General features: G+C 46.2%; 1 protein-coding gene and 1 long non-coding RNA gene across 4 annotated transcripts in view; one reads left to right on the top strand and one right to left on the bottom strand.

Annotated features, from left to right (window-relative positions):
* CSMD2 (CUB and Sushi multiple domains 2) overlaps nucleotides 1-22,088 on the top strand; it is a 594,848-nt gene that overhangs the window by 524,980 nt on the left and 47,780 nt on the right. Inside the window, exons 47-54 of the mRNA XM_027615123.2 lie at nucleotides 853-1,041; nucleotides 3,491-3,637; nucleotides 6,001-6,189; nucleotides 10,829-11,014; nucleotides 12,123-12,317; nucleotides 13,993-14,166; nucleotides 15,408-15,581; nucleotides 21,010-21,183. Of these exons, the coding sequence (XP_027470924.1) occupies nucleotides 853-1,041; nucleotides 3,491-3,637; nucleotides 6,001-6,189; nucleotides 10,829-11,014; nucleotides 12,123-12,317; nucleotides 13,993-14,166; nucleotides 15,408-15,581; nucleotides 21,010-21,183 (1,428 nt within the window). The remainder of the gene's footprint in view (nucleotides 1-852; nucleotides 1,042-3,490; nucleotides 3,638-6,000; nucleotides 6,190-10,828; nucleotides 11,015-12,122; nucleotides 12,318-13,992; nucleotides 14,167-15,407; nucleotides 15,582-21,009; nucleotides 21,184-22,088) is intronic.
* The window catches only part of LOC113934340, a 37,009-nt gene that overhangs the window by 12,986 nt on the left and 1,935 nt on the right, over nucleotides 1-22,088 (bottom strand). For 2 of the 3 annotated variants that reach the window (XR_003523636.2, XR_003523637.2), the window contains exons 2-6: nucleotides 18,011-18,242; nucleotides 12,445-12,635; nucleotides 6,159-6,346; nucleotides 4,572-4,665; nucleotides 3,231-3,310 (exon numbers count right to left, since the gene is read on the bottom strand). This is a non-coding gene — a long non-coding RNA (uncharacterized LOC113934340). Of the gene's footprint in view, nucleotides 1-3,230; nucleotides 3,311-4,571; nucleotides 4,666-6,158; nucleotides 6,347-12,444; nucleotides 12,636-17,082; nucleotides 17,371-18,010; nucleotides 18,243-22,088 lie in introns of those variants that run through there. The other variant, XR_003523640.2, reaches the window with a different exon arrangement.

The following is a 22,088-nucleotide window of genomic DNA, read 5'->3' as shown; positions in this document are numbered from 1 at the left end:
GTGCAGGGCCCCTTGGGACCAGTATCTTCTCTCACCTCCCTGGTGACAGACACAGGAAACCCAATCTAGCCCCTCCAGCAACTCCTTTTCCAAGTTCTACATTGACTGTCTTCCTTAGGGTGACATGTTTTTCTTTAGTTATCTTAATACTACTAATCAGGCCACAGCCAAGCTCTGCTAGTTCCTTCTGCTCCTGGTATAATTACCATCATTATCATTATCATCCCTACAGTTTATGAAGGCACTATGTTGCATGCTTTATGTGTATTATTCCCTATAATATTATAGATATTATAATGTTTTTATTAATATACAATGATATAATACGTTATATAATACAATAGCCTTGTAAGGCAGGTGTTATCTTTCTGCAACGGAGGTGGAGAAGCCATTGCACAGAGAGGAAATAATTTGTTCAAGACCACACAGCTAGTAAGGGACAGAGGTGGGCTATAAATCCACGTGTGTTTGACTCAAAACTCCATGTACTTACCACTGCCCAATACTCTCTTTGTACAAATCAACCCTGTTTAATAGAATAACTCTTGAATTTGGGGATGCCTTCTCTTGTCTGTCTGTATCTATCATCTTCAACTACTCCAAAGCCTATATCTGAGACAGGAGGCGAAGCCAACCAACTGGCCAGGCCTGAATCCTGGCAATATAGTAACATTGACACAGAAGCTGAGGTCACCTCATGCCATGGAGCAGTGTAATGATGGGCGTTGGGGTCTTGTTTGAATGTGCTCAAATACTCGTGTTCCAGTGGTTGTCTTTTGTACCAGGGAAATGTGTTGGCCCTGATTTCATCTCCATCCCATGTACCTGGTATTTCTCTTTCTTTCTCCCAAGTGCACTGCCCAACGAATGAGCTTCTGACAGATTCCACAGGTGTGATCCTGAGTCAGAGCTACCCAGGAAGCTATCCCCAGTTCCAGACCTGCTCTTGGCTGGTGAGAGTGCAGCCGGACTACAACATCTCCCTCACAGTGGAATACTTTCTCAGTGAGAAGCAGTATGATGAGTTTGAGATCTTTGATGGTAAGTCAGTCAAATGTTGAATAGTTGCCTGCTTGCAGATGGCACAGATTTGCCTCAAAACCCTAGGGATCTGTGCTATTACTTCTCCCATTAGAGCTTTCCAGAGGCTCCATGCAACATCTTTCTCTACCACAGAAACCCCAGTACCACGGGAGCTGGTGGATTGTATGGCCCACGGGGCAGGGATTCTTGTGTTTCCGCCTAGTCCTACTACAGAATCCTTTCTTACTCCAGCACCCACTCAAAGCTGGCACCTTGAATGTCACCCAGTAAATGGATCAGAGCAGTATTCCCACGTGAAGAGTATGCCACTGAAACTCAAAGGGGTCTACCAAACTTTGCACTTCTTTCTTTGTAGTAAAAGGGAAAAGGCACACTAACTTCCTCTTTAATTTGGAGAGAATGTTTCAGCGTGTCCTCAAGTCACTGGGGAAATTTTACCTGCCTCTTCGTAGGACTTAATTTTACCCTCTGGAGCCATGTTTGTCTTACAAAAGCTTCTACACTAATTGTCCCTTCTGGCTCCTCAGAGGCAATTAATACGATGTCTTCATAGAGAGAACCAATATGCTATATTCTGCAGGATGTCCAGATGGTCCACATCTTTTCATAGTATATTCTGACAGTGAGCAGGAGAATTAACAGAGCTCTGGGGCAAGACCGTGAATGTATACTGTTGCCTATCTCACGTGAATGCAAATTGCTTATGATCCTCCTTTCTGGTGGGTCTGGAAAGAGCACGTTGCTAGGTCAATAACTGCATTTCATGCAACCAAGGCTGTGTTAATCTGCTCTAATGAAGATACTACATCTGGCATAGCTACTGCAATCGAGGGCTACCACTTGGTTAAGTCGGTACCATGAGATGGACCTGGGCCAGGACTCCATTCATTGCCAGCTCCAACCCTCAGACACTTCTGTTCTAACAGAGGGGCCATGATAACGCTTTGGGTACCCAGGTATCAGCATCAATTCACACTATGTATCCAGAATCTTGGGAATACCTGGACATTCCCCTTTTTCCACTATTCAGTTGCCTGAGGAAATAGCAGTAGGTTTTTTGGGCAAGGACTGGGAGAATCACTACTATATACAATTGATGTCATTTTGTTGGGTCCTTTTTCATGGGAACCCAGTCTCTCCTTCAGCCAAAGTGTTCTAGAATAAGATGGAACCTGGCTCAAGTCTCCAAACTGGGTGAGGGGTTGCAACTTTCCATTGGGGTCCGCTTTCCTCACTGTTTTCACTATATGTTCATGATTTTTTTTCATATATTCATACATTGGGGGGCTTCCCATCTATCTTGCCCTTAGGAATATCATGTTCTGTGAGACATTGCCATAGATCCTACAGGTTAGGCCCTCCCAGCTACCATTCCAACCTTGCTGCCCATGTTAGTAGTTATGCTAGTCTCACTTCCGATTGTTAAGTGCCTCCACCTTGGCCCCTGTATTCTAGAATCTTCTCATCCCCATCAATACTAGGAAGCCGAGTTCTCTGAGAGTATCTCCTTCCATCAGTTTAGGCTTCAGAGGACAGCTATTACTCAGGTTGTCAATGATGCTGGTGCTCACCCCCTCCACCAGTGTGTTCCTTGTTGCTTTAGGAAATGGAGTGTCCCCCAGGTCCTCCTGAGGGACATGGTCAGCTAGTGGGCGTCCTGGTCTGATGTGGTAGACCTATTCTGGCATGCCACTTCTCTGAGCCTTCTGACCCCTTCCTTCATAGTTTGTCACAGCAGTTCTGTGGTCCATTACCTTTGCCAAGCTTCCACGAGCTGTCTCAGTAGATATCAGAACCATCACTCAGGGCTATTTCCAAGGTAATAAATCCTGTTATGGATTATCGAGCTTTATACTCTGCCTCCCTTGAACCAGCCACCTTAGGATGCACTCCCAGGCATTAAAGGTAGGAAAATAGAAGAGGGAGGGCTTTCTGGAAGAACCTTGGAAAGGAATATTGAGGAACTGTGTTATGTATGACATTGAGATATGATGTTTGACTATAGTTTTATTGCTATATATTCATTCAGTACATAGTTTTTCTATATGACAAGCACTGAGCTATTTTTAGTATGCATGTGAGAAGTAGGTGGCAAGGTAGAAGTTCCCGGTTTGCAAACCAGCTCTCTCATTAACCAGCTGTTTGGCCTTGGCAAGTCCCAAGATGGCAAATAGATTTCATCTCACCTGACAACTCCTGTAGGTTGACAGTGACATCCGGGAGCATTGCTTTAGGGCTCCAGAGGAAAGAACACCCAGCGCAGTGCCTAGAGATGCAGAGAAAGGACAGAATTACAGACCATTGCACTGACCCTGACCATCTCAGCCTAGTGTCATCTCTTGAGGAGGAGAAGTGGGAGGTGATTACATTCGAGGTATCGAACCAAGGAACCTAATCTCTTGCAGCTGTGCTAGTCTGTAACCCTGTGTCCTGTACTCTTGCCCAGGTCCCTCCGGACAGAGTCCTCTGCTGAAAGCCCTCAGTGGGAATTACTCAGCCCCCCTGATTGTCACCAGCTCGAGCAACTCTGTGTACCTGCGCTGGTCGTCTGACCACGCCTACAACCGGAAGGGCTTTAAGATTCGGTATTCAGGTGAGTAAAACATAAGGACACATGAGAAGGGCCACAGCCCCTGAGCCTCTGAATTTGCTTACCCCAAACACCCAAGTAAGCCATGGGCCATATCCCCATCAGTGGCGGAGGCCCTCCATGACGACTGGCAGCCTCTCTCCTCTGAACCTCTCTCTCACTGAACCTCTCTCACTACAGTGGCACGAGTGTCCCTGACGGTCTCTACCCCCCCCTTCTGCTCCTTTCCCCGCTTTAAGCTCTTCCCTCTCCTCTGCTCCTACTGCCAGCCTATCGTGTCTTTTGGATAAGTTTATTATATGTCCTCTGATAATGCCTCTAAGGTGATCCCATCCCCAACACTGTTGAAATGTTAATACAAGTTCCTTAAACCTGAGGAGCCCTAAGACGTGGGTCTCCAGGTGGGAAGTGTTGGACAGGCAGCAAAGGATGGCCTATATTTTAAGTCCAGGGCCTCTCTATTGCTCTGCCCGCCATAACTCCCAGGCAGAGGCAGACCCAGGGCCATGCCAGGCAGGCGGCTGACCAGGGCCGCAGTCTACAAGAAACACAGAAAGATGCCTGGAAATGTAAGGAGATGGGAAAAAATGACATTTATCTGAACACCCATCATGGGGATTACTGTCTGTGGTTGGAAAGAAAACTTGATAAGCAGCCTGGTGCCCATTTTGAAGGGGAGTAGGTCCGCAAACCAACTGGGCTCTGCAAGCATGGAAGCGGAGAGGAATTACTGAAGACTGTGAGGCGTTCTGGGAGATGAGGTTGAGGGGCGCCTGGAAAGAAGACCTTTACTACCTCAGAGTCCATGTTCTCTGCAAACTGAACCCAAAATCCCTTTCCCCCATGCACACAAGGGGAAGGGTGGCTTCACGACCCCCAGGGGCAGTGATCAGCTCTGTCACAAACTAGCTGAATGATTATTAGACAAGTCACTCACCCTCTCCAGGCTTCAGTGTCCTTGGGATGAAAGAGGAACCTTACAGCAGCTGTCGGGGAGGTTCCGGCAGCTTCTGGGGGGTTCCTGGCAGCTGCTGTCATGAGGGAGATACAACAGTGTGATGGTCGCTACACGAGGAACTAGAAACCACCAGGAGTTGCCCTTTCCTTGATGTTTTGAAAGACTGATCACGTTTGGGGGTAATGAGTCAGTCATAACTGGAATACTTATTCACAGAAAGTTGATTCATTACATGGTGAAACCATTAGAACTTAATGAAAATACAGTAGACTTGTGTACTTTGCCCATGCAGCTGTCACTATGACTCAGGATATTTTATAACTGAGACTCTTATTCTGACTAAGGTAAACACAGAGATAGATTGATGCAGGGGGCAAAGCAGGAGCCAGGAAACACATCTGGCATTGAAGGGAGGTCTTTAAAACACCGTTCACCAGCAGAGGGATGTGATCACCAAATAGGAGGCCAGAGGACCTCACCTTGGGATCTTCATCCTTGCCTGTCACATGCCTGCCTAGCAGACTGAGCCGGGGATTCTTCGAGCAAACAGAAGTACATGTTCAGAGTGTTCCTCCGGTCACCCCCATTCCCGGCCTCACAGAGCATCCCCTGGGGATCCCTGGCAGGAGTCTTTAGGGTCAGCCCCCTGAGGCTGAGATTTTTGCCTGTGTTCTTCACTGGTATTCCCGGCACTTAGAACACCTCCTGGCACATAATAGACCCTCCATGTCTATTTGTCGCATAAACGAATGAAATCAGTTGAAGCCATACACCGAGGGGGAAATAGGAGTGTGGATGTGTGTCCTGGATTGCCATGCTCCCTCTCCCCCAACCCCCTACAACAGAAAGGAAAAGGGCCATTTATTGAGCACCAGGTGTCCTGCACGAGGCTGGGGGGCTTTACAAACACAATCCCATTTAAATTGTCCAAAAACCTATGAGGTGGGCGTTTCCAATCCCGATACACAGGGGAGGAAAGGGGACCTCAAAGAACTTCAGGGATGTGTCCCATGTCACAGACACGGAAAGGTCAGATCCAGGACCCCAGAGTCCACACCCCTGCAGGCACACTTTTGTGGAGCCAGCCACCACCCCACGCCCCCGGCGGGGCTTGGTTCCTGCGCCTCTTTGGGAGCTGACAGGTTTCAAGAGCCTGAGCGCAGCAGCTTGAGCAGCACTGCGTCAGGGCCACGAAGGGGATCCAGTGTTTCACGGCTTTTCTGCTCTTTTCTTTGGATTTTACTACACTGATCAGCTGTTTTTCAATATCAACCACTCAGACCTCCCTAAATAACAGTGGACCCAACAGTGGCAGAGACAAGGCAACGGGGCGGGGGAGGGGGCCATGCAGGAAATCGCACATCTTCCTGCTTGCCTGTGGTCCCCTGAGCCTCATCCTGTCGTCCAGCTCCCTACTGCAGCCTGCCCAGGGCTCCACTCCATGGCTTCCTTCTGGGCCAGCCCAGCACCCAGCCCGGAGGCTCCGTCCACTTCGGATGCAACGCCGGCTACCGCTTGGTGGGACACAGCATGGCCATTTGTACGCGGCACCCCCAGGGCTACTACCTGTGGAGCGAGGCCATTCCTCTCTGTCAAGGTGAGGAGCACTTGGAAAGGGGGTGACAGGTGGCTCAGATCCTCCTCATCTCTTGGGTTCATCCCAGGACCAATCACTTCCAAATGTGGGTGTCCTCATTGATAATTAATTCATTCTTTCAGTGAGCATATATTGAGGATCTGTAATATCTCGAGCCCTGGGGATATACAGATGCATAAAACAGTCTCAGTGTTTTCAGAGCAAGGAGGGAGATGGGTATGTAGCCACATAAATGCAAAATGGCAGAGGAAGGAAGTGCTGTATCAGGAGTACAGTGTTGTGGGAGCCCAGGGCTAAGATGGGACCTACCTCCTCCCAGACAGCTAGGGAGGGCTCCCCTCTTCTGGGCTCGGGCTCATAGAGCAAGTGGGGTTTGGGGCCAGGCATTGGCAAGGAAAACATTCTAGGCAACAGCAAGAGCATTTGCAGAACCACGGACTGGAGAGAGACCACAAGATAAGCAGAACAGCTTGGGCTGGCGGAAGCCCTAGGTCAGAGGAGGCGAGGGGCAGAGGGGACCAGGAAGCAACAGAGGCTCACCGTACTCATTGCCCGCAATCAAGCCCATGATCTCTACAAGGTGTTTGCATTCATTGCCTTTCATAATTGACGGCATTTGTTTTCCCTTAAAGTAACATAATTCAGACTAGAGATCTGGGGGGAAAAAAAACTATAGATAATGCAAAGGGTTGCTGGAGAGGAGGTGGGTGGGGCAGGAGAGGGGGGTGGGTTAAATGGTTGATGGGGATTAAGGAGGGCAGATGTTGTGATGAGCACAGGGTGTTGCATGTCTGTGATGAATCAGTAAACCCTACACCTGAAACTAATAGTACACTGTATGTTAACCAACTGGAATTTAAATAAAAACTTGGCAGAAGAAAAATGACCTGTAATCCCATCAACTGAGATCACTGGGTAACGTTTCAGCACATTTCCTTTGATCTTTTATATATTGTTTACAAAAATGGCATCCTCGGTGTACAAAGCTCTTAATATTTTCTTAACATCTGTCACATAATTAAATACACTTCCTCATCACTATTTCCAGTAGTTGCATACCATTATGGAAAAACTGTCACATGCTTAAGTATCGTCCTGTTGGTGGTCATTTGAATTTCTCCATTTTTTGCTACTGTAAACAGTGCTGCTGTTAAAATCCTTATAATTCCATCATTATGAACATCCACATTTATTTCTTAAAATAAATTCCCAGAAATGGGATTGTTGAACCATAACCTATGCAAAATCTACAGCTCTTGACACTCACTGCCCTCCAGGACATTTGTCTTCACTTAACTTCCACCAGCATGTGAAAGTAATCTTTTCTCCCACATTCACAACATTGTGTACTGCATTAAAAAAAAGAAAAGGAAAACTTTGCTGATGATACAGACAAAAGCAAGAAATCACGCTGATGTTTGATTTTCTTGTTCTTTGATTCCCAGTGTGGTGACAGACTATTTAGTGACGTCTGTCATCTCTGACCCTCACAACCTTCTCACCTCTGCCTGAGCTTCCTCAAACAATGTGTCAGTAGCATTCTGTTTGATGCCCTAAGAATAGGTCCCAGAGAACAGACTGATCACAAATGGCAAATGTCATTTGGCTTTGGTCTCTGTGTCTCTAACTGTATCAACACAGACAAGTCTTTCTTCCAAAGCTCCAGTTGGAAACCACCATGCCTCTCATCTCTGTTTTCTTTTGTAACTTCCCAAAACTAAGCCCCTCTAGGCTTCTCTGTACTCATCCCCATACTAGTTTGTACCAGACCCAGCCCCAAGCTTACCACTGATGCCATTCCACTCAGCCATTCCCCCTGAGTTCTCTGGAATCCCGGTTCCATGGCCAGCCAGCATACACCCTTGGTCACTACCCAGAAGGCTGTCTCCACTTCCTTCCTCCACAGAGACTGGCTCTGCTCTAAGAACATGAATGCTGGGGCCCTTTCAAGTAGAGGGTCCCCATAACCCAGGGCCACAAAAGTCCCGGCATTCTTCCAATTCCATATTGCTTCTTCCAAACCATGACTTTCCACCAACAAATGTATCTCATTAGAGATCCTGTGCCTTCTAATGCTTTCTCTCTCCTTCCCCAGCCCGTTCTTTTGCTACATATTCTCTCCCTCAGAGATCTCATTCCACCACCACCTTCAAATACTTGGATTCTGTCCCCTCCTCTCCTACCCACAGAAAGTGCCCCTCTTATCTTGGGGTTTGGGGACTCTTCTGGCATGGAGATCAGGAGACGGGCTTTTAGTGTTTCGGGCTGGGAAGGTATTCTCTGTCCTCTTAGTTATCTGCATGGAAGAGCTGGGCCAAAAGCTAGAGAACAGTCTGCTGTCCACTTCCTTCACCTGCTGTCTCCAGATTGACTGACTCCTCATACAAAATATCGGTAGGGATCTAAGTATTTCTTCAAAAAAAATCCAAGGAAGCAAGGCAGTTCATTGATCACAATTTGACTACCCTAGTACCACCAAAGGAGCTTACAGCCTTGCTGTTTAGGTACTAAAAGAGCATCATATTCAAATACTCCTCATTTCTTTATTCCACATTTTCTCCTCAGTTCCTCCTTATTTATTCATTCCTTCCATTTTCCAGTCTTTAAAACCTTCTTCCATCTTGATATCCCAATCCATTTCCCTCTGACGAGTCTATCCTTCCCTATATCATAGTGAAGCCCTGGCCCTGTGTCTCTTCTGGGTTCCAGGAGCATGGAGGATCATTATTGGCCAGTGTGGATGGGCACTTCGTCTGCTTGAGCTGGCACTGAATGAGGGAGGTCTGAGCTCTAGATGAGTTGCAGAGGTGGGGGGTAGATGAGGGAAAACAGTGGGAAACCTGATTAATTCCCCTCTGTCTGTACTAGCTCCTGAACTGTCAAAGGGCAAACATGGTTTGTAAGTATTAATTTCTTTCAAAGACAACACGAGCTACTCCTGCCTAAGTAATGTGTGTTCCTCCAATAAACATAGTGTCGACCCTACTCCTTATAATAACCATGGCCATGTGCTGCATACCTGTGTCTCCTGAGCTGTCACCTTGAAATTCCTTTTCTTTATACTCCTGGATTAGCACTACCATTTTTTATATTTTTTATATCCCGTATCCTCCCCTTTCTTGGTTTTTACCCCCTTTTTGCTGGAGCATAGCCTTGAGTAAATTCCTCATAAAGGGTTCATGAAAAGGAAATTCCCTGAGTCTTTAAATGTCTGAAAATATCTTTACTTTTGCCCTCATATGTGCTTGGCAGGTTGACCAGGTAAAATTCTAGGTTACAGATCACTTCCTTCAGAAATTTGTTCCATTATCTTTGGATATCCATTGCTGCTGATTGGACGTGTGATGCCAGTCTGATTCTCATTCCTTCACGGGAATGTCCTATTTTTTTCTCTCTCTCTGGGAACTTGTAGGAACTTGTCTTTCATCTTCTGAAATTCCATGATGATGCATCTAAGAATGGTTCTCTCTGCATCCCTTTGGCTCCCTTTCAATCTGAAGACTTGTGTCTTTTCAGCTCTGGGAAATTCTCATCTGTGACCTCTGTTCCATCTTTCTGGAACTCTAACCTGTTGGGTGTTGGACCTCCCGGATGTTGACCTCCCGTGTTTTCAGTCCTTTTTTCTCATTTTCAGTTTCTGTCTTTTTGATCTCTCTTCTGGGAAATTCCCTTTACTTTTAATCTCCAGCCCTTCTATCTAATACTTATTTTAGCAATCATATTTTTAAGAGCTCTTAAGAGAGCTTTTCCTTGTTCTGTTGTTGTTGTTGTTTTTTTCAAAGCCCTCTGTTCTCATTTTATGAATACAATATGTCACCCTAACTTTCTCAAGATATTACTAATCAAAAGTTTAAAGCTTATGTATCTTCTATTTTCTGGGTTAGCTCTGTTTCCTAAAAGAGAACTTTATTTCTATTTTTGTCTATTTTTAATCTTATCTTTGTTTATGTCTTTCATGCTGCTGGTTTTCTTCATATGTACAGTGATCTCTGATTAATCCTATTTTAAAGGAAAGGCAAGGCTGATTTTTCCAGGGAGCAGATGTGGGTTACCTTTGTTGTGATTATATACAGGTATCATTCCCCACTAGGTCTCCCACGTGAATAAGAAGTTGAGTTGAGTATGTAGCACAGATGAGCAGGCAGAGGGGCAACCTTTAGGCTGAGAGCTCTTAAATCCTAGAATTAGAAGAGCTTCACTTTGGGATGCCATCTCACACCTGAGCAGCCCTGATTCTGTCAAGGGAGCGCCTTTTATTTTTTTTCTTAAGTGGGAAAGAAAACCCTCTCTATTTTATTTGGGGAATAGATGCATGAATGCCTCTACACTGTATTTGTGGGAAAGGAGGGAGGAGAACTGTTCTCACACTATAGCTCCCTCATATACTTTAAGCTGCAGCTTCTCAGCTCCACTTAATCTATCAACACACTTTGATCTGCATTCCATCTTCCAAAGTTTTTTTTTGAAATCTCCTCTGCTGCTGATCCTCCCATTTTGTTTATTGTTATGAGGCTTTTCCACTTTACTAGTCTTTACTATAATTTTATTAGGGCCTTGGGGAAGGAGGAAGATTAAAATACATTCTCAGAATACCATCTTGAAGCAGACATGCTCATGATATTTTTTTTCTCTTTGCTAGCTCTTTCTTGTGGGCTTCCTGAGGCCCCCAAGAATGGAATGGTGTTTGGCAAAGAGTACACAGTGGGGACCAAGGCTGTGTACAGCTGCAGCGAAGGCTACCACCTCCAGGCAGGTGCCGAGGCCACAGCAGAGTGTCTGGAGACAGGCCTTTGGAGCAACCACAATGTCCCCCCACAGTGTGTCCGTGAGTCCTTGGGCAGCAAGATGGGTATAAGGAGGGGCTGGGTATGTAGTTGAAAAGATTCCTACAAGGAGTGAGCTAAAAACCCAGTAATGAGAAAAAAAGCAGGTACATGGAGATTGGGGATTTGGGAAATAGACAGGTGGATAGTGTCATCTACCAAGTTGGGCTTCCATTTGAAATTGCTCTCAAAGCATTGATAGACCATTGCACCCTGAGATGTTTCCATAAACTATCATAGAACTTAGGAATAAGTTCCTTTTAGAAGGGAAAACTACCAGAACATTTGTGCAAATGTCCTTTGATCACAAAACTCTAAAATGTTTTATATGCATCTGATGAATTACTGAACTCTACATCTGAAACTAATGATGTATTATATGTTGGCTAATTGAATTTAAAGAAAAAAAAAATGATGTTAGTTGGAAAAAAAAAACAAACAAACTCTAAAATGGCAGAGGTTCAGTTCAGCTTTAAGGCCGGAATCACAAACTTGCAGCCTACAGGGCCATATAGAGTTTGAAGATATAGGGTTTTGTACTTTTGATTTGTTTTGTTTTGTTTCTTTGGCCTGTGGTATGCTTTATGAAATTTCTGAATTGCCTCCCAACATTTTAAAATTGGGAGAGTTTACATTAAAAAATCCATATTTCTGGATTCTCTTGAAAAATAAAGATCTGACTAAAGAGAAATTACAAGGTTCACATCTAACAATCAGCACTGATTACCACCTCCCCTTTTTTCTTTTTTCTTTTCTTTTTTCTTTTCTTTCTTTCTTTCTTTCTTTCTTTCTTTCTTTCTTTCTTTCTTTCTTTCTTTCTTTCTTTCTTTCCTTCTTTCCTTCTTTCCTCCTTTCTGCCTTCCTTCCTTCCTTCCTTCCTTCCTTTCTTTCTTTTCTTTTTGGTGGATCTGCCCATCCTAGTTTGTTTCATTCCCCCCCGCCCCCCGCCATTCCCAGCCCACTTCATTCATTTAACAAACCTGCCTGGCAACTCAGGATTCTTATTACTGCATTACAGTCTCCCAGTCCCCAGCTCTGGACCCTTTCCAGTGTCTTCCATAATTAATTAATTAATTAATTACTCCTCCTCACTGCTCCTTGTCTCCCCAGCTGTGACCTGTCCTGATGTCAGCAGCATCAGCGTGGAACACGGCCGATGGAGGCTCATCTTTGAGACACAGTACCAGTTCCAGGCCCAGCTGATGCTCATCTGCGACCCTGGCTACTACTACACTGGCCAAAGGGTCATCCGCTGTCAGGCCAATGGCAAATGGAGCCTCGGGAACTCTATGCCCACCTGCCAAAGTAAGCCCAGTAGGGGAGGGTGGGCAAGTTTGGCACAGTGCCTTCCACTTGAACTATACCGTACATGGGGAAGGAGAGAGGAGGGGTATCACCAGGGATGGCAGTGTACCTCTTTTTGAACACTCACCTAGAATCAGGAGCTGGAGAGATGCCTTACTCCTTTAAGGAAGTACTTCTCAGTGTCTTATCATCTCATTAAAAAGTTGCCTTTGTCCAGGTGAGTATCCACTCATTCACGTGTTCAACATTCATGCCAGGTATTGTAGCAGTATGAAGATAAAAGGCTGTGGTTCCTGCCCCAAAGAAGCTTATATTCTGCTGGAGAGACAGACAAAATAAGGAAGCAATGATAATGGGGTGTGACAAGACCTGTAATGGGAGCATACGTAGAAGGAATGGGCACAGCACAAGGGGTAGGCACCTAAGTGTCTGCCTCTCCTTCTGTATTATTGTTTTTGTTTGTTTCTTCAAGATAGTTTCTAAGGTCAGGGTCCCTAGGAAGCAACTCTGAGACAGAGGTTTATTAGGGAGTACCCTTAAGATCTCCGCCATCTTGTGTAAGGGAAAGTGAGGAGGCTGTATGGGGAAGATGGCGCAGTTGACCTCTGATGCAGTATCAGTGTGGCCCTCTGCTGACCCCACAGGGAGCTCTGAAGCTGGGATGGTCCTTCAGAACTGCCACAAGTTGGGGCTTGAGGCCTTTATACCTACACACTGACCAAACATTGGGTACAGGATACCCCAGGAAGAAGCATGATCTAGAAGGGAGGACTCTTCAGCTAAAGCAGTCTGAAGAGGGTGAGCAGCTGAGGGTTGTTTGCCAGCAGCTGGGGGAAAAATTCCTCCATCCTAAATGGGGGTCTGAGTGGCCCATCACAGCACCTGCTACAATGGGATATACTCATGATATTGACTTAATCAATAAGGATGTGATAGAGGAGGTGGGTGTTTGTAATGAGGTAGAAGAGAATAACTTGTCAGTGAGGAGTGGAAATTTTGAGACTGGATGGGATAAGAAGTTATATCTTCCCTACACCTATGATTCAAGTCACTATTGTCTTTATATATCCAAGTTTAGACCCCACCATGGAATATAACCATGTGTGTGGCAGAGCGGAAATCATGAGCGTGTTAACAGCTTCATCACAATGAAGGCTCTCACACTTGAGTGCAGCCTTGGCCATTGGGCCTCACCTCCCATATCAGCCAGTGGCTATATGCAGTGCTCTGTTGGGAAGGAGTGGGAGGCTGGAGCTGCTCTCAGCAGAAAGGACAAGGGACTCGGTTGGCAGTGTCCTCCCTGGACACCCAGGGCACCACAGAATCTCAACCTCTAGTGTGGTGGTTCCTAACCAGAGTACCATCTGAACAGCCTGAGGAACTTTTCTTAAAAATGCACATGCCTGGTCCTTATCTCAAGAGATTGTGGGTCATAGATCCAGAATACAGCCTGGACATTTTAGAAGCTCCTTGGGTCCTTCTGGCAATACTTCAGTTGAGAACCACTGCTCCAGTGTAACACCATGCAGGTCACTCCTGTGCCCCCACATTCTGCTCATGAGTCCCAATAAAGTTAAACAGGTCTTATTTTTGTCATTATTCTTACTGCTCAGAAGCAGCACGTGTCCCTCCTCTTGGGGTTGGCTTTTCACTGAGCACTTTGTGATCATTTTAGTCATCTCCTGTGGAGAGCTCCCCATCCCACCCAGCGGGCACCTAATTGGAACACTGTCCGTCTATGGGGCAACGGCCATCTTCTCCTGCAATTCTGGCTACACGCTGGTGGGCTCCAGGGTGCGGGAGTGCATGGCCAATGGGCTCTGGAGTGGCTCCGAAGTTCGCTGCCTTGGTGAGTGACCTCCCCAGACCTATCCTGCCCATTTTTCCCTCCATAAGACAAGTCAGAGCTTTCTAAAGCTGGATCCCAGTCTTTAAAAGCATCATTTTACCTATGGCTTAAAATGCTTAATCCAAACACCAGCTCTTGGGCATCCACCATGACTAAGACCCTGAACTTGCTTCTCTTGGGGCACCCAAGAAGATGAGAAGAACTTCAGGTCTGATGAGACAAAGTTGTATTCATATATATATATACACACATACGTATACATATGTAGAGAAGGAATGTATACATATATAGAGACATACATATAAACATATATATGCGTGTACATGTAGACATGCATATATGTCTATATGTAATACACATACATATATACATACATATACACACATATATACATACATATGTATACACGCGTACATACACACATATATATGTATAAAATAAGCAAATGACAAAAGCACAAAAACAACCTGGCTTACAAAAGACAGAGTTATCATTTCCCCCATGGCCAATCCATTCCCTACCAAACCTTAGATTCTAAGGTATTCTCTCCTCTCACTTCTTTCTTGGATCCCTCAAGTCCAAAGGAGGGTCCCAGCTACACAGACCTAATGGCGTAGATTGGATGGTCTGTTCCATAGTGAACAGTGCTGCCCTCCCACTGTCCCAGGCCTCTTTTAGGGATACAGTCATGAGTTATATCCAGAGAGAGCCAAGAATGCCAGTGGAAATACTAGGAATATGCTCTACCTAAACCCCATTTAACAGAGTAACTCACCTAGGTTAAACTCTCTGTGTCTCCTGCCACTCAAGGAGAAGGAAGGGTGGATTTAGCCAAGCCACCTAGTCGTACATAGTTATTTTCAATTCCACGGGGCTTTGATAGCCTTAACGTAGACCGAGGTGCCCTCCATGCCATAGACGCTCCATCAGTGTTGGTTGATGAAAAAAAAAAAAAGGAGACAATCCCAGAGGCAGGGAGGTGACAGCGAGCATTTCTAACCTGCGGACAGACACAGAAACTACAGCCCACAGATGGGTGGCCTTTGGGGATTCAGCATCGGGATTTGGGCTTGCCACTTTGTATCACGTCTAGGGCTCCTGAAGCTGTTCCTGGATGGCTACTCTCAGGGGGAGGGGGAACGGTGGGTGGCTGGGTCCTTGGTCCTTTTCCTCACCACCGCCCCCCTCCTCTTATATGAGCTCCTCTTCAATTTGCACTCTTTCCTCATCTCCCACCAAAGCTGGGCACTGTGGGACTCCCGAGCCCATCGTCAATGGACACGTCAATGGGGAGAACTACAGCTACCGAGGCAGCGTGGTATACCAGTGCGACGCTGGGTTCCGCCTGATCGGCATGTCCGTGCGCATCTGCCAGCAGGATCACCTCTGGTCGGGCAAGACCCCTTTCTGTGTGCGTAAGTATGTTACCCACTCTGCTTAGTCACGAGCTCAGGCTCCACATGGACTTGCTCCCTTGTGCTCTTGGTTAGGTTCGCTGGAGGTTTTGTATGTTTTGTAATTTTTTTTGAAAGACGCATCATTACATCTCTTGTTTGCAGTTTTCGGCTCCTTCATTACTGCTTTCGCCTTCACCATCAGGCTCCTTGTGATTCCCCTTGGTTAACTTGTTTGTTCATTTCTAGCTTTAGTGTTGGGAATCCAATTCATTTATTTTCCTTTTATTATTATTATTGATGTAAGTGCTTAAGGTTGGGAAATGTCTTCCAATAACTGCTCTAAGCGGATCCCATAGCTTGTAACAATTAATGTTTGATTGTTTATTAGAAATTAATAGTAATTTGGGTATGAATTTCTTCTTTGAACAAGAAGTTTTTTCATAGTTGTTTTCTTTTAATTTCTAAGTGGAAGGGCCATTCTATTTTTATTTTGTCATTCATTTCTAATATGATCACACTGTGTAATATTTCTACCTCATGGAATTTATTGATGCTCTCTTGATGTCCTCATATTTGATCAGGTGTTCTGAATGTTCCACGGGCATTTGAGGAGAAAGGGGATTAGGGTATAAAGTTCAGTATATAATCGTAAGATGTGCCTTGATTATGTCATCTGTGCCTGCTGTATGCTTACTGACTTTGTCCACTTGACCTGTTTTGCCCTGAGTGGTGTGTCTTAAAGCTTTCTATTCTTAGTGTCCTTCTATTATTTTTCCTTGCATTTCCTGTAGTTTTTGCTACATAAAGGTAGTTCCTGTGTTATTTGGTATATACCTGTTCAGAACTGTTACCTACATTGCAAATTGTGATTTTAGCCTTTAAAATGTCTTCTTTGTCGCTTTTAGTATTTTATAGCTTGACTGGCACTAGGGCCTGATATTAGGCTTACAACCCCTACTTTCATCCTTTTTTCCATTTGCCTGGCATACTTTGAGCCATCCCTGTATTTCACCCTTTCCGACTCTTGTATACCACAGAGAGTTGGGTCTTGCCTTGCGAGCCCATTTGAAACGTTCCTCTTTTAATAGGTTAGTTATACTCATTCACATATACCCTATGACTTATATTCTTGGTCTTACGTCTGTCATGTCTTATGTAACTGTTACGGGTTATAAGATATACTCGGCTATTTCTTCCACTGTGTGATGTTTTCTTTTCTTTTTAAGATTTTATTTATTTATTTGACAGAGAGAGAGAGAGAGAGAGCACAAGCAGGGGGAGCAGCAGAGGGAAAGAGAGAGAGAGCATGAGTGGGGGTGGGGGCAGAGGGAGAGGGAGAAACAGGTTCCCCACTGAACAGGGAGCCGGATGCAGGGGTGGATCCCAGGACCCAGGGATCATGACCTGAGCTGAAGGCAGATGCTTAACCGACTGAGCCACCCAGATGCCCCTATGTGATGTTTTCCTTACTATTTTTTCCCATTTCTTTTGGTATTTAGGGAATTTAAGAGTTTCATACCCCTTTTCTGTAGTCCGTGCACTGACATATCAGGATCCTTTTTCAGTTTGTTCATATTTAAGACGGACTTTCTCTTGCCGGCAGTGACTTCAGATCAATATTGGGCCGCTCCCTGCCCCTCTCTTTTCTTTTCCATACAGTCTTGCTCTCCACAAAGGCTTGCAGCAAAAGCATGAGAAACAGCTCTGCCTGGGTGTCGTGCTTGTTTTTCCACTTACACATAATTTAAAGTTTATAGCATTCTGCTTTTTTATGCTGCAGGCCTGGGCTTTCTATAGTTTTATTTGTTCTTCTTGTTAATCTGAATTTTTTTTTTTTTTTTGGATTTAGATGACCACCATTTTTCTCAGTTGCCTGGAAGTAACTTGGAAAATTCTTCACTTTTTAAAGTTCCCTAAAGTGAGCCTTATGACCCTAAAGTGCAGGGTTGGTTTTGTTGTTTAATTTTTTTAAGGCAGGTTTTTGTTTGTAATTCTTCTTCTTCATTTGGTTCTTCATAGATGAGATGGAGCAATAAAATAATGAGACATATTGAATAAGCAATGCGTGAAAAGTTAGTCTTAATAGCTGCTTAAGTATTAGGTTTACACAAAGCAAGACCCATCTATATTCAGTCACTCTTCCAGATGGATGTGAACAAAACATTTGGTTTTATCCAGAAGATGCAAATTCAGATGCCTCCAAGTAATTGGCACAGAATATGCATGTGGAGATTTAGGTTATAAATAATAGGGAATGTTGGGGTCTGAAAACAAGTGGAGAATGTCTGCCTGAGCCTAAAGATGTTTGATTCTAAACCCGGCATGCACTGAAAGGCAGTATAGTAAAGTATGTGGACACTTGGACCCCGGACCTCGATTGCCTGGGTCCTACCCAGACCTCCCACCCCATATCACGTGGCTATATGACTTCAGATGGGTTAGTTTACCTGCCTAAGTCTGTTTCCTCCTCTACAAGAAGCAGATACTTCGGAGAATTGTGAGGATTAAATAAATGCTCTTCCGGACCCAAAGTAGTCCAAACAGTGCCTGAGAGAGGCGTGCAGCAGATGCTCTTGCTGTCGTTATGATGATGGTGCAGTCGATGCTACCACATGACAGAATCCAGGACCCCATGGACCAAGCCCCATTGTGTCCTGGAGCACAGAGCAGTGGGGGCATCTGGAGGAGGAAGGCAAGAGGAAAAGAACAAGTATTTATAAGTGACGACCCTGCGGTCGGCGCTATGTGAGCCATCACCACGTGTCAGTCCAAGGTTTCCATATCCATCACTCTCAAAACTTCCCGGCAATCCCACATCTCCTCCGGTAGCTCTCCTGTCCATTCCCACACATTCTGCGCGATTTCACCTCTTTCCTGAAGACCCCGCCCCCCACTTCCTCCACCTGCCTTCCCAGCAGACAGCTAAGGCAGATAGCGCACACAGCCTGGAGTCACAGAAGCTGGGTGCGGAGCTCAGGTGAGCCACCTAGAAACTGTGCCCCTGAGCAAGACTCCAGGCTTCTCTGAGGATGACGATGGGACCTATGTCACAGGGTTGTGGAGATTCAATAAAATAATGCAGATAGACCCCAATAATTATTAGCGGATTGGATAACCTCACTTTCTATTTTGCAGAGATGATGGAAGCCATCAGACACTTAACTCCTTCTACCTCCTGCTTCCCACCCACACGTCTATCCTTCTCCCTTCCCTACCACCTCCGTAGAAGAATCTCTCTCTCCAGGCACAAGGCTGTGCCCTCCATCCAGCCCTGGATCTCCTCCCTTCTGCCTCCTTAGTGACCCTAATCTGCTTTTAACTCTCTCCTCCATACTGCTTACCCTTCTTTTCTCTTAATTTCCCTCAAGCCCCAGGGAAGCCCTCAAGCTTCACAAAGACCTCGATTTTCCTTCTTAGTGGGTGTTCTCCACCTCTTCTTTGCAGCCTGTACCAGCCAGGGTCTCCAGAGAAACAGAGCTCTCTGAGGTATCTGACATTTCTTGAGGTTCTCCCTGTGGCTTCAGGGACACTCCCACCCCCCCCCCATCAAGTTTTCTTTTTCTACCTGCTGACCACACCTCCATTTCCCGTGCAGGTGCTTTGATGACCTGGTCTGCTGGCCCCCGTAGCCCATTCCTGTCCCAGCACGCGGGGCAGTCTCGAACCCCTGCAGTCTGCTAGCCGCATGTGTCCCCCTCTGCCCAGCTCTGGCCGCTAGGGTCAATGATGCTACTGTTGAGACTTACACAAGAGAACAGACCCAGACAGATACCAGAGTTGGCCACAGCAAAAACTGGGCTCTGTCTGCCCTTGCCCCCCCATCAACAGTCACGCCATCTGTGTTTGGGGTGGGCTCCTTGTGGATCCAGTTGTTGGGGTAAGAAAACATTCCTCATGGTTTCTCAGCCTCAGGATCCAGAACCAAGGGAAAGGCCTGTCAAAAACATCACCTGAGAGTTCAATCTAGAGAGACTGGGGTACCAGGCAGGTGCTCAATAGAAGGACTAAGGAGCAAAGCAGAAGGCCTGTCATCCATCTGTTCCCACACTCCCATGTTCCTTCACTCGGTAGATATTGATCAAGCTCTTCCTACATGCCAGGCACTGCTATAGACCCCAAGGATGTAGCGAGGAGTGAACCAAAGACCCTGCCCTCGTGCAGCTTAACCTCAGGTGGAGGGAGATAAGGAATGAACAAACGGAGAACTACATGTGGAGTGTGTCAGTTACTGTGGAAAAAAGTGGAGAAGTCACGGGGCCTGAGCAGTGCTGGGGAGGCTGATTATTGGGTCATAAGGGACGGCTTCCCTGATACAGTGACATTTGAGGGGAGACCTGAGGATGTGAGGGCAGGAGCCAAGGGATGTTCTGGCAGAGGGGAAAGCAGGTGCCAAGGCTCTGGAGCAGGCACTTCTATTGGAGAAATCTCAGAGAGACCAGTGCCTGGGTGGAGGGATGAACTCCAGGTCTAGGAGGAAGGAAGAAACCTGGGAGAGAGGGGTAACCCGAGCACTCTGGGGCCAGGCCTGCTGGCACCAGGTCCTCCACTAGTGCTCTGGCCGTGGCTGAAGAAATTACACAATCCTGCATGGATGCCAAAATATCACTTTCATTACTAATAAAGCCTAAGTCGGAAGCAATAGCTTCATGTGAGAGCCCAGTAGGGTCTGCTGAATAAACCCAGGATGGGGTGGATTCACACAATCAGAGAAACATGCAGGGCCGGCATCCCTTCATTGTCAGGGAGCGCCTGCCCCCAGAGGAGCAGCAGAGAACACTGTTGTCCATAGTCACTAGGTCCCAAGAGGAAGGGGGCAGAACTGGGTCAAGCATGACTGCTCATTCTTCCCAAATTGCACAGTTCGGCCACTCCACGTGACCTGGGCCAAAGTAAGTAAAAGAGCACAGAGAAAGGTCAGAAATCGCTCCTTCATCTGGGAGGAATAGAGGGGAAGGGTTGTGCTCTCAACAACAGCTTTGGCTCCTGCAGGCTGGCAGGGGGAGCAACCCCTCCATTCAGGCTTGGTTAGTATCGACTCTGGCTCTGTCAAGCTCGGCCCAGGAAATGGGCTGGGTCTGAATCCCCCAAGGGGTAGTCATCACATCCAGAGATGGAGAGTGGAGATGGTGAGCCACGGGGATAGAGGCAGAGAAAAGGAGGCAGGGCTGACTACCCGGACGACAGACCTACAATCCTGGCCAAAGGCCCCATGGGGAGTCACAGAATGATTTCTCTCGATTTGTCCAAGCTACAGATGTGCCTTCATGGAAGGAGGTGCATCCACATGCTGATTTCAGGAGATAAAAATTTTGCTGCTAAAGAGACTATAGTTAGACTTAGGGCTGAACTTCACTCATGGGCATGAGAAATACCAGGTGAGGAAAGGATGAGCTTTGGGGGATGTGGAATAATAGGAGGTCTTACCTCTCTTCTGTTTGGGTTGCAGCAATTACCTGTGGACACCCAGGCAACCCGATCAACGGCCTCACTCAGGGCAACCAATTTAACCTCAACGACGTGGTCAAGTTTGTGTGCAACCCCGGGTATGTGGCTGAGGGGGCCACTAGGTCCCAGTGCCTGGCCAGCGGGCAGTGGAGCGACATGCTGCCCACCTGCAGAAGTGAGTCACCCTTCTTCTTCCACTTGGCCCCCAGTACTGCTGCCATTTGGGGTTATGTGACCCAGAGGATTCAGTCCTGGCGTGATTTTGACACAGATAGGGAAAACTGAGAGCAGAGGAGCATCATAAATGAGGATTTTCTCAACCCCTTGACACAGCCACGTCTGTGTCAAGATTTCATCACTGGTTATATAAGCACAGCAAAAAATGTGTGCCTTTCAAAATAGAAATGGAAAGCAATCTTCTCGTTTACATTGCATAGAACAAATACTCATCATTATCCTATAGAGCCCCATTCCTGATGAAAGAAAAAAGCAGGAAAGTTAGAATGAAAAATACAAAGCTGAGAGCATAGGGGTTGGGATGAAGCAGGGAGGAAGAACAGAACTCAAGAACTCAAGAGGCAGACTCTGTGCAGAGGGTATTCTGACCCCATCTGGACGACTTAGGAAATAGTTTCTAAAGCTTTTCGAGTCTGGTCACGCAGCAGGGGCAAATGGAGCTGCCTTGTACCAGGAAGAGCCTGGCAGACTCCGTGACATCCAAGTGGAGCATCAACGCGGGCAGAACATGAATGAGTCCCGCCCTGACCTGGAGGTGGATTGAGTCTTCATAGTTGTGAGGGCGCAGAGTCCCTGGGACGATTGGCTCCTCGTTGCAGTATGTGCAGGTGCACAGTGATTGGCTGTGCAACGTGTGACAAGTCATTTGTAACTGGTGTTAAAGAACTCATCAAGTAAATCAAGATGCATCCCAACTAACCCTAAAATAACATCCCTCTGGTAACATTTGAAGATGCCATCTTGAGTGAAAGAAGGTTCCAGAAAACACAGGAACAACTGTCATGACCTGGTGTTGTGCCTTCCTCCTATCATCTACTGAGGCAGGAAAGAATTTAGAACTTG

Source organism: Zalophus californianus, chromosome 4 (assembly GCF_009762305.2).
Source record: "Zalophus californianus isolate mZalCal1 chromosome 4, mZalCal1.pri.v2, whole genome shotgun sequence".
NCBI classification, from domain to species: domain Eukaryota; kingdom Metazoa; phylum Chordata; class Mammalia; order Carnivora; family Otariidae; genus Zalophus; species Zalophus californianus.
The sequence above is the reverse complement of the archived record's forward strand: the minus strand, read 5'-3'. Positions and strand labels throughout refer to the sequence as shown.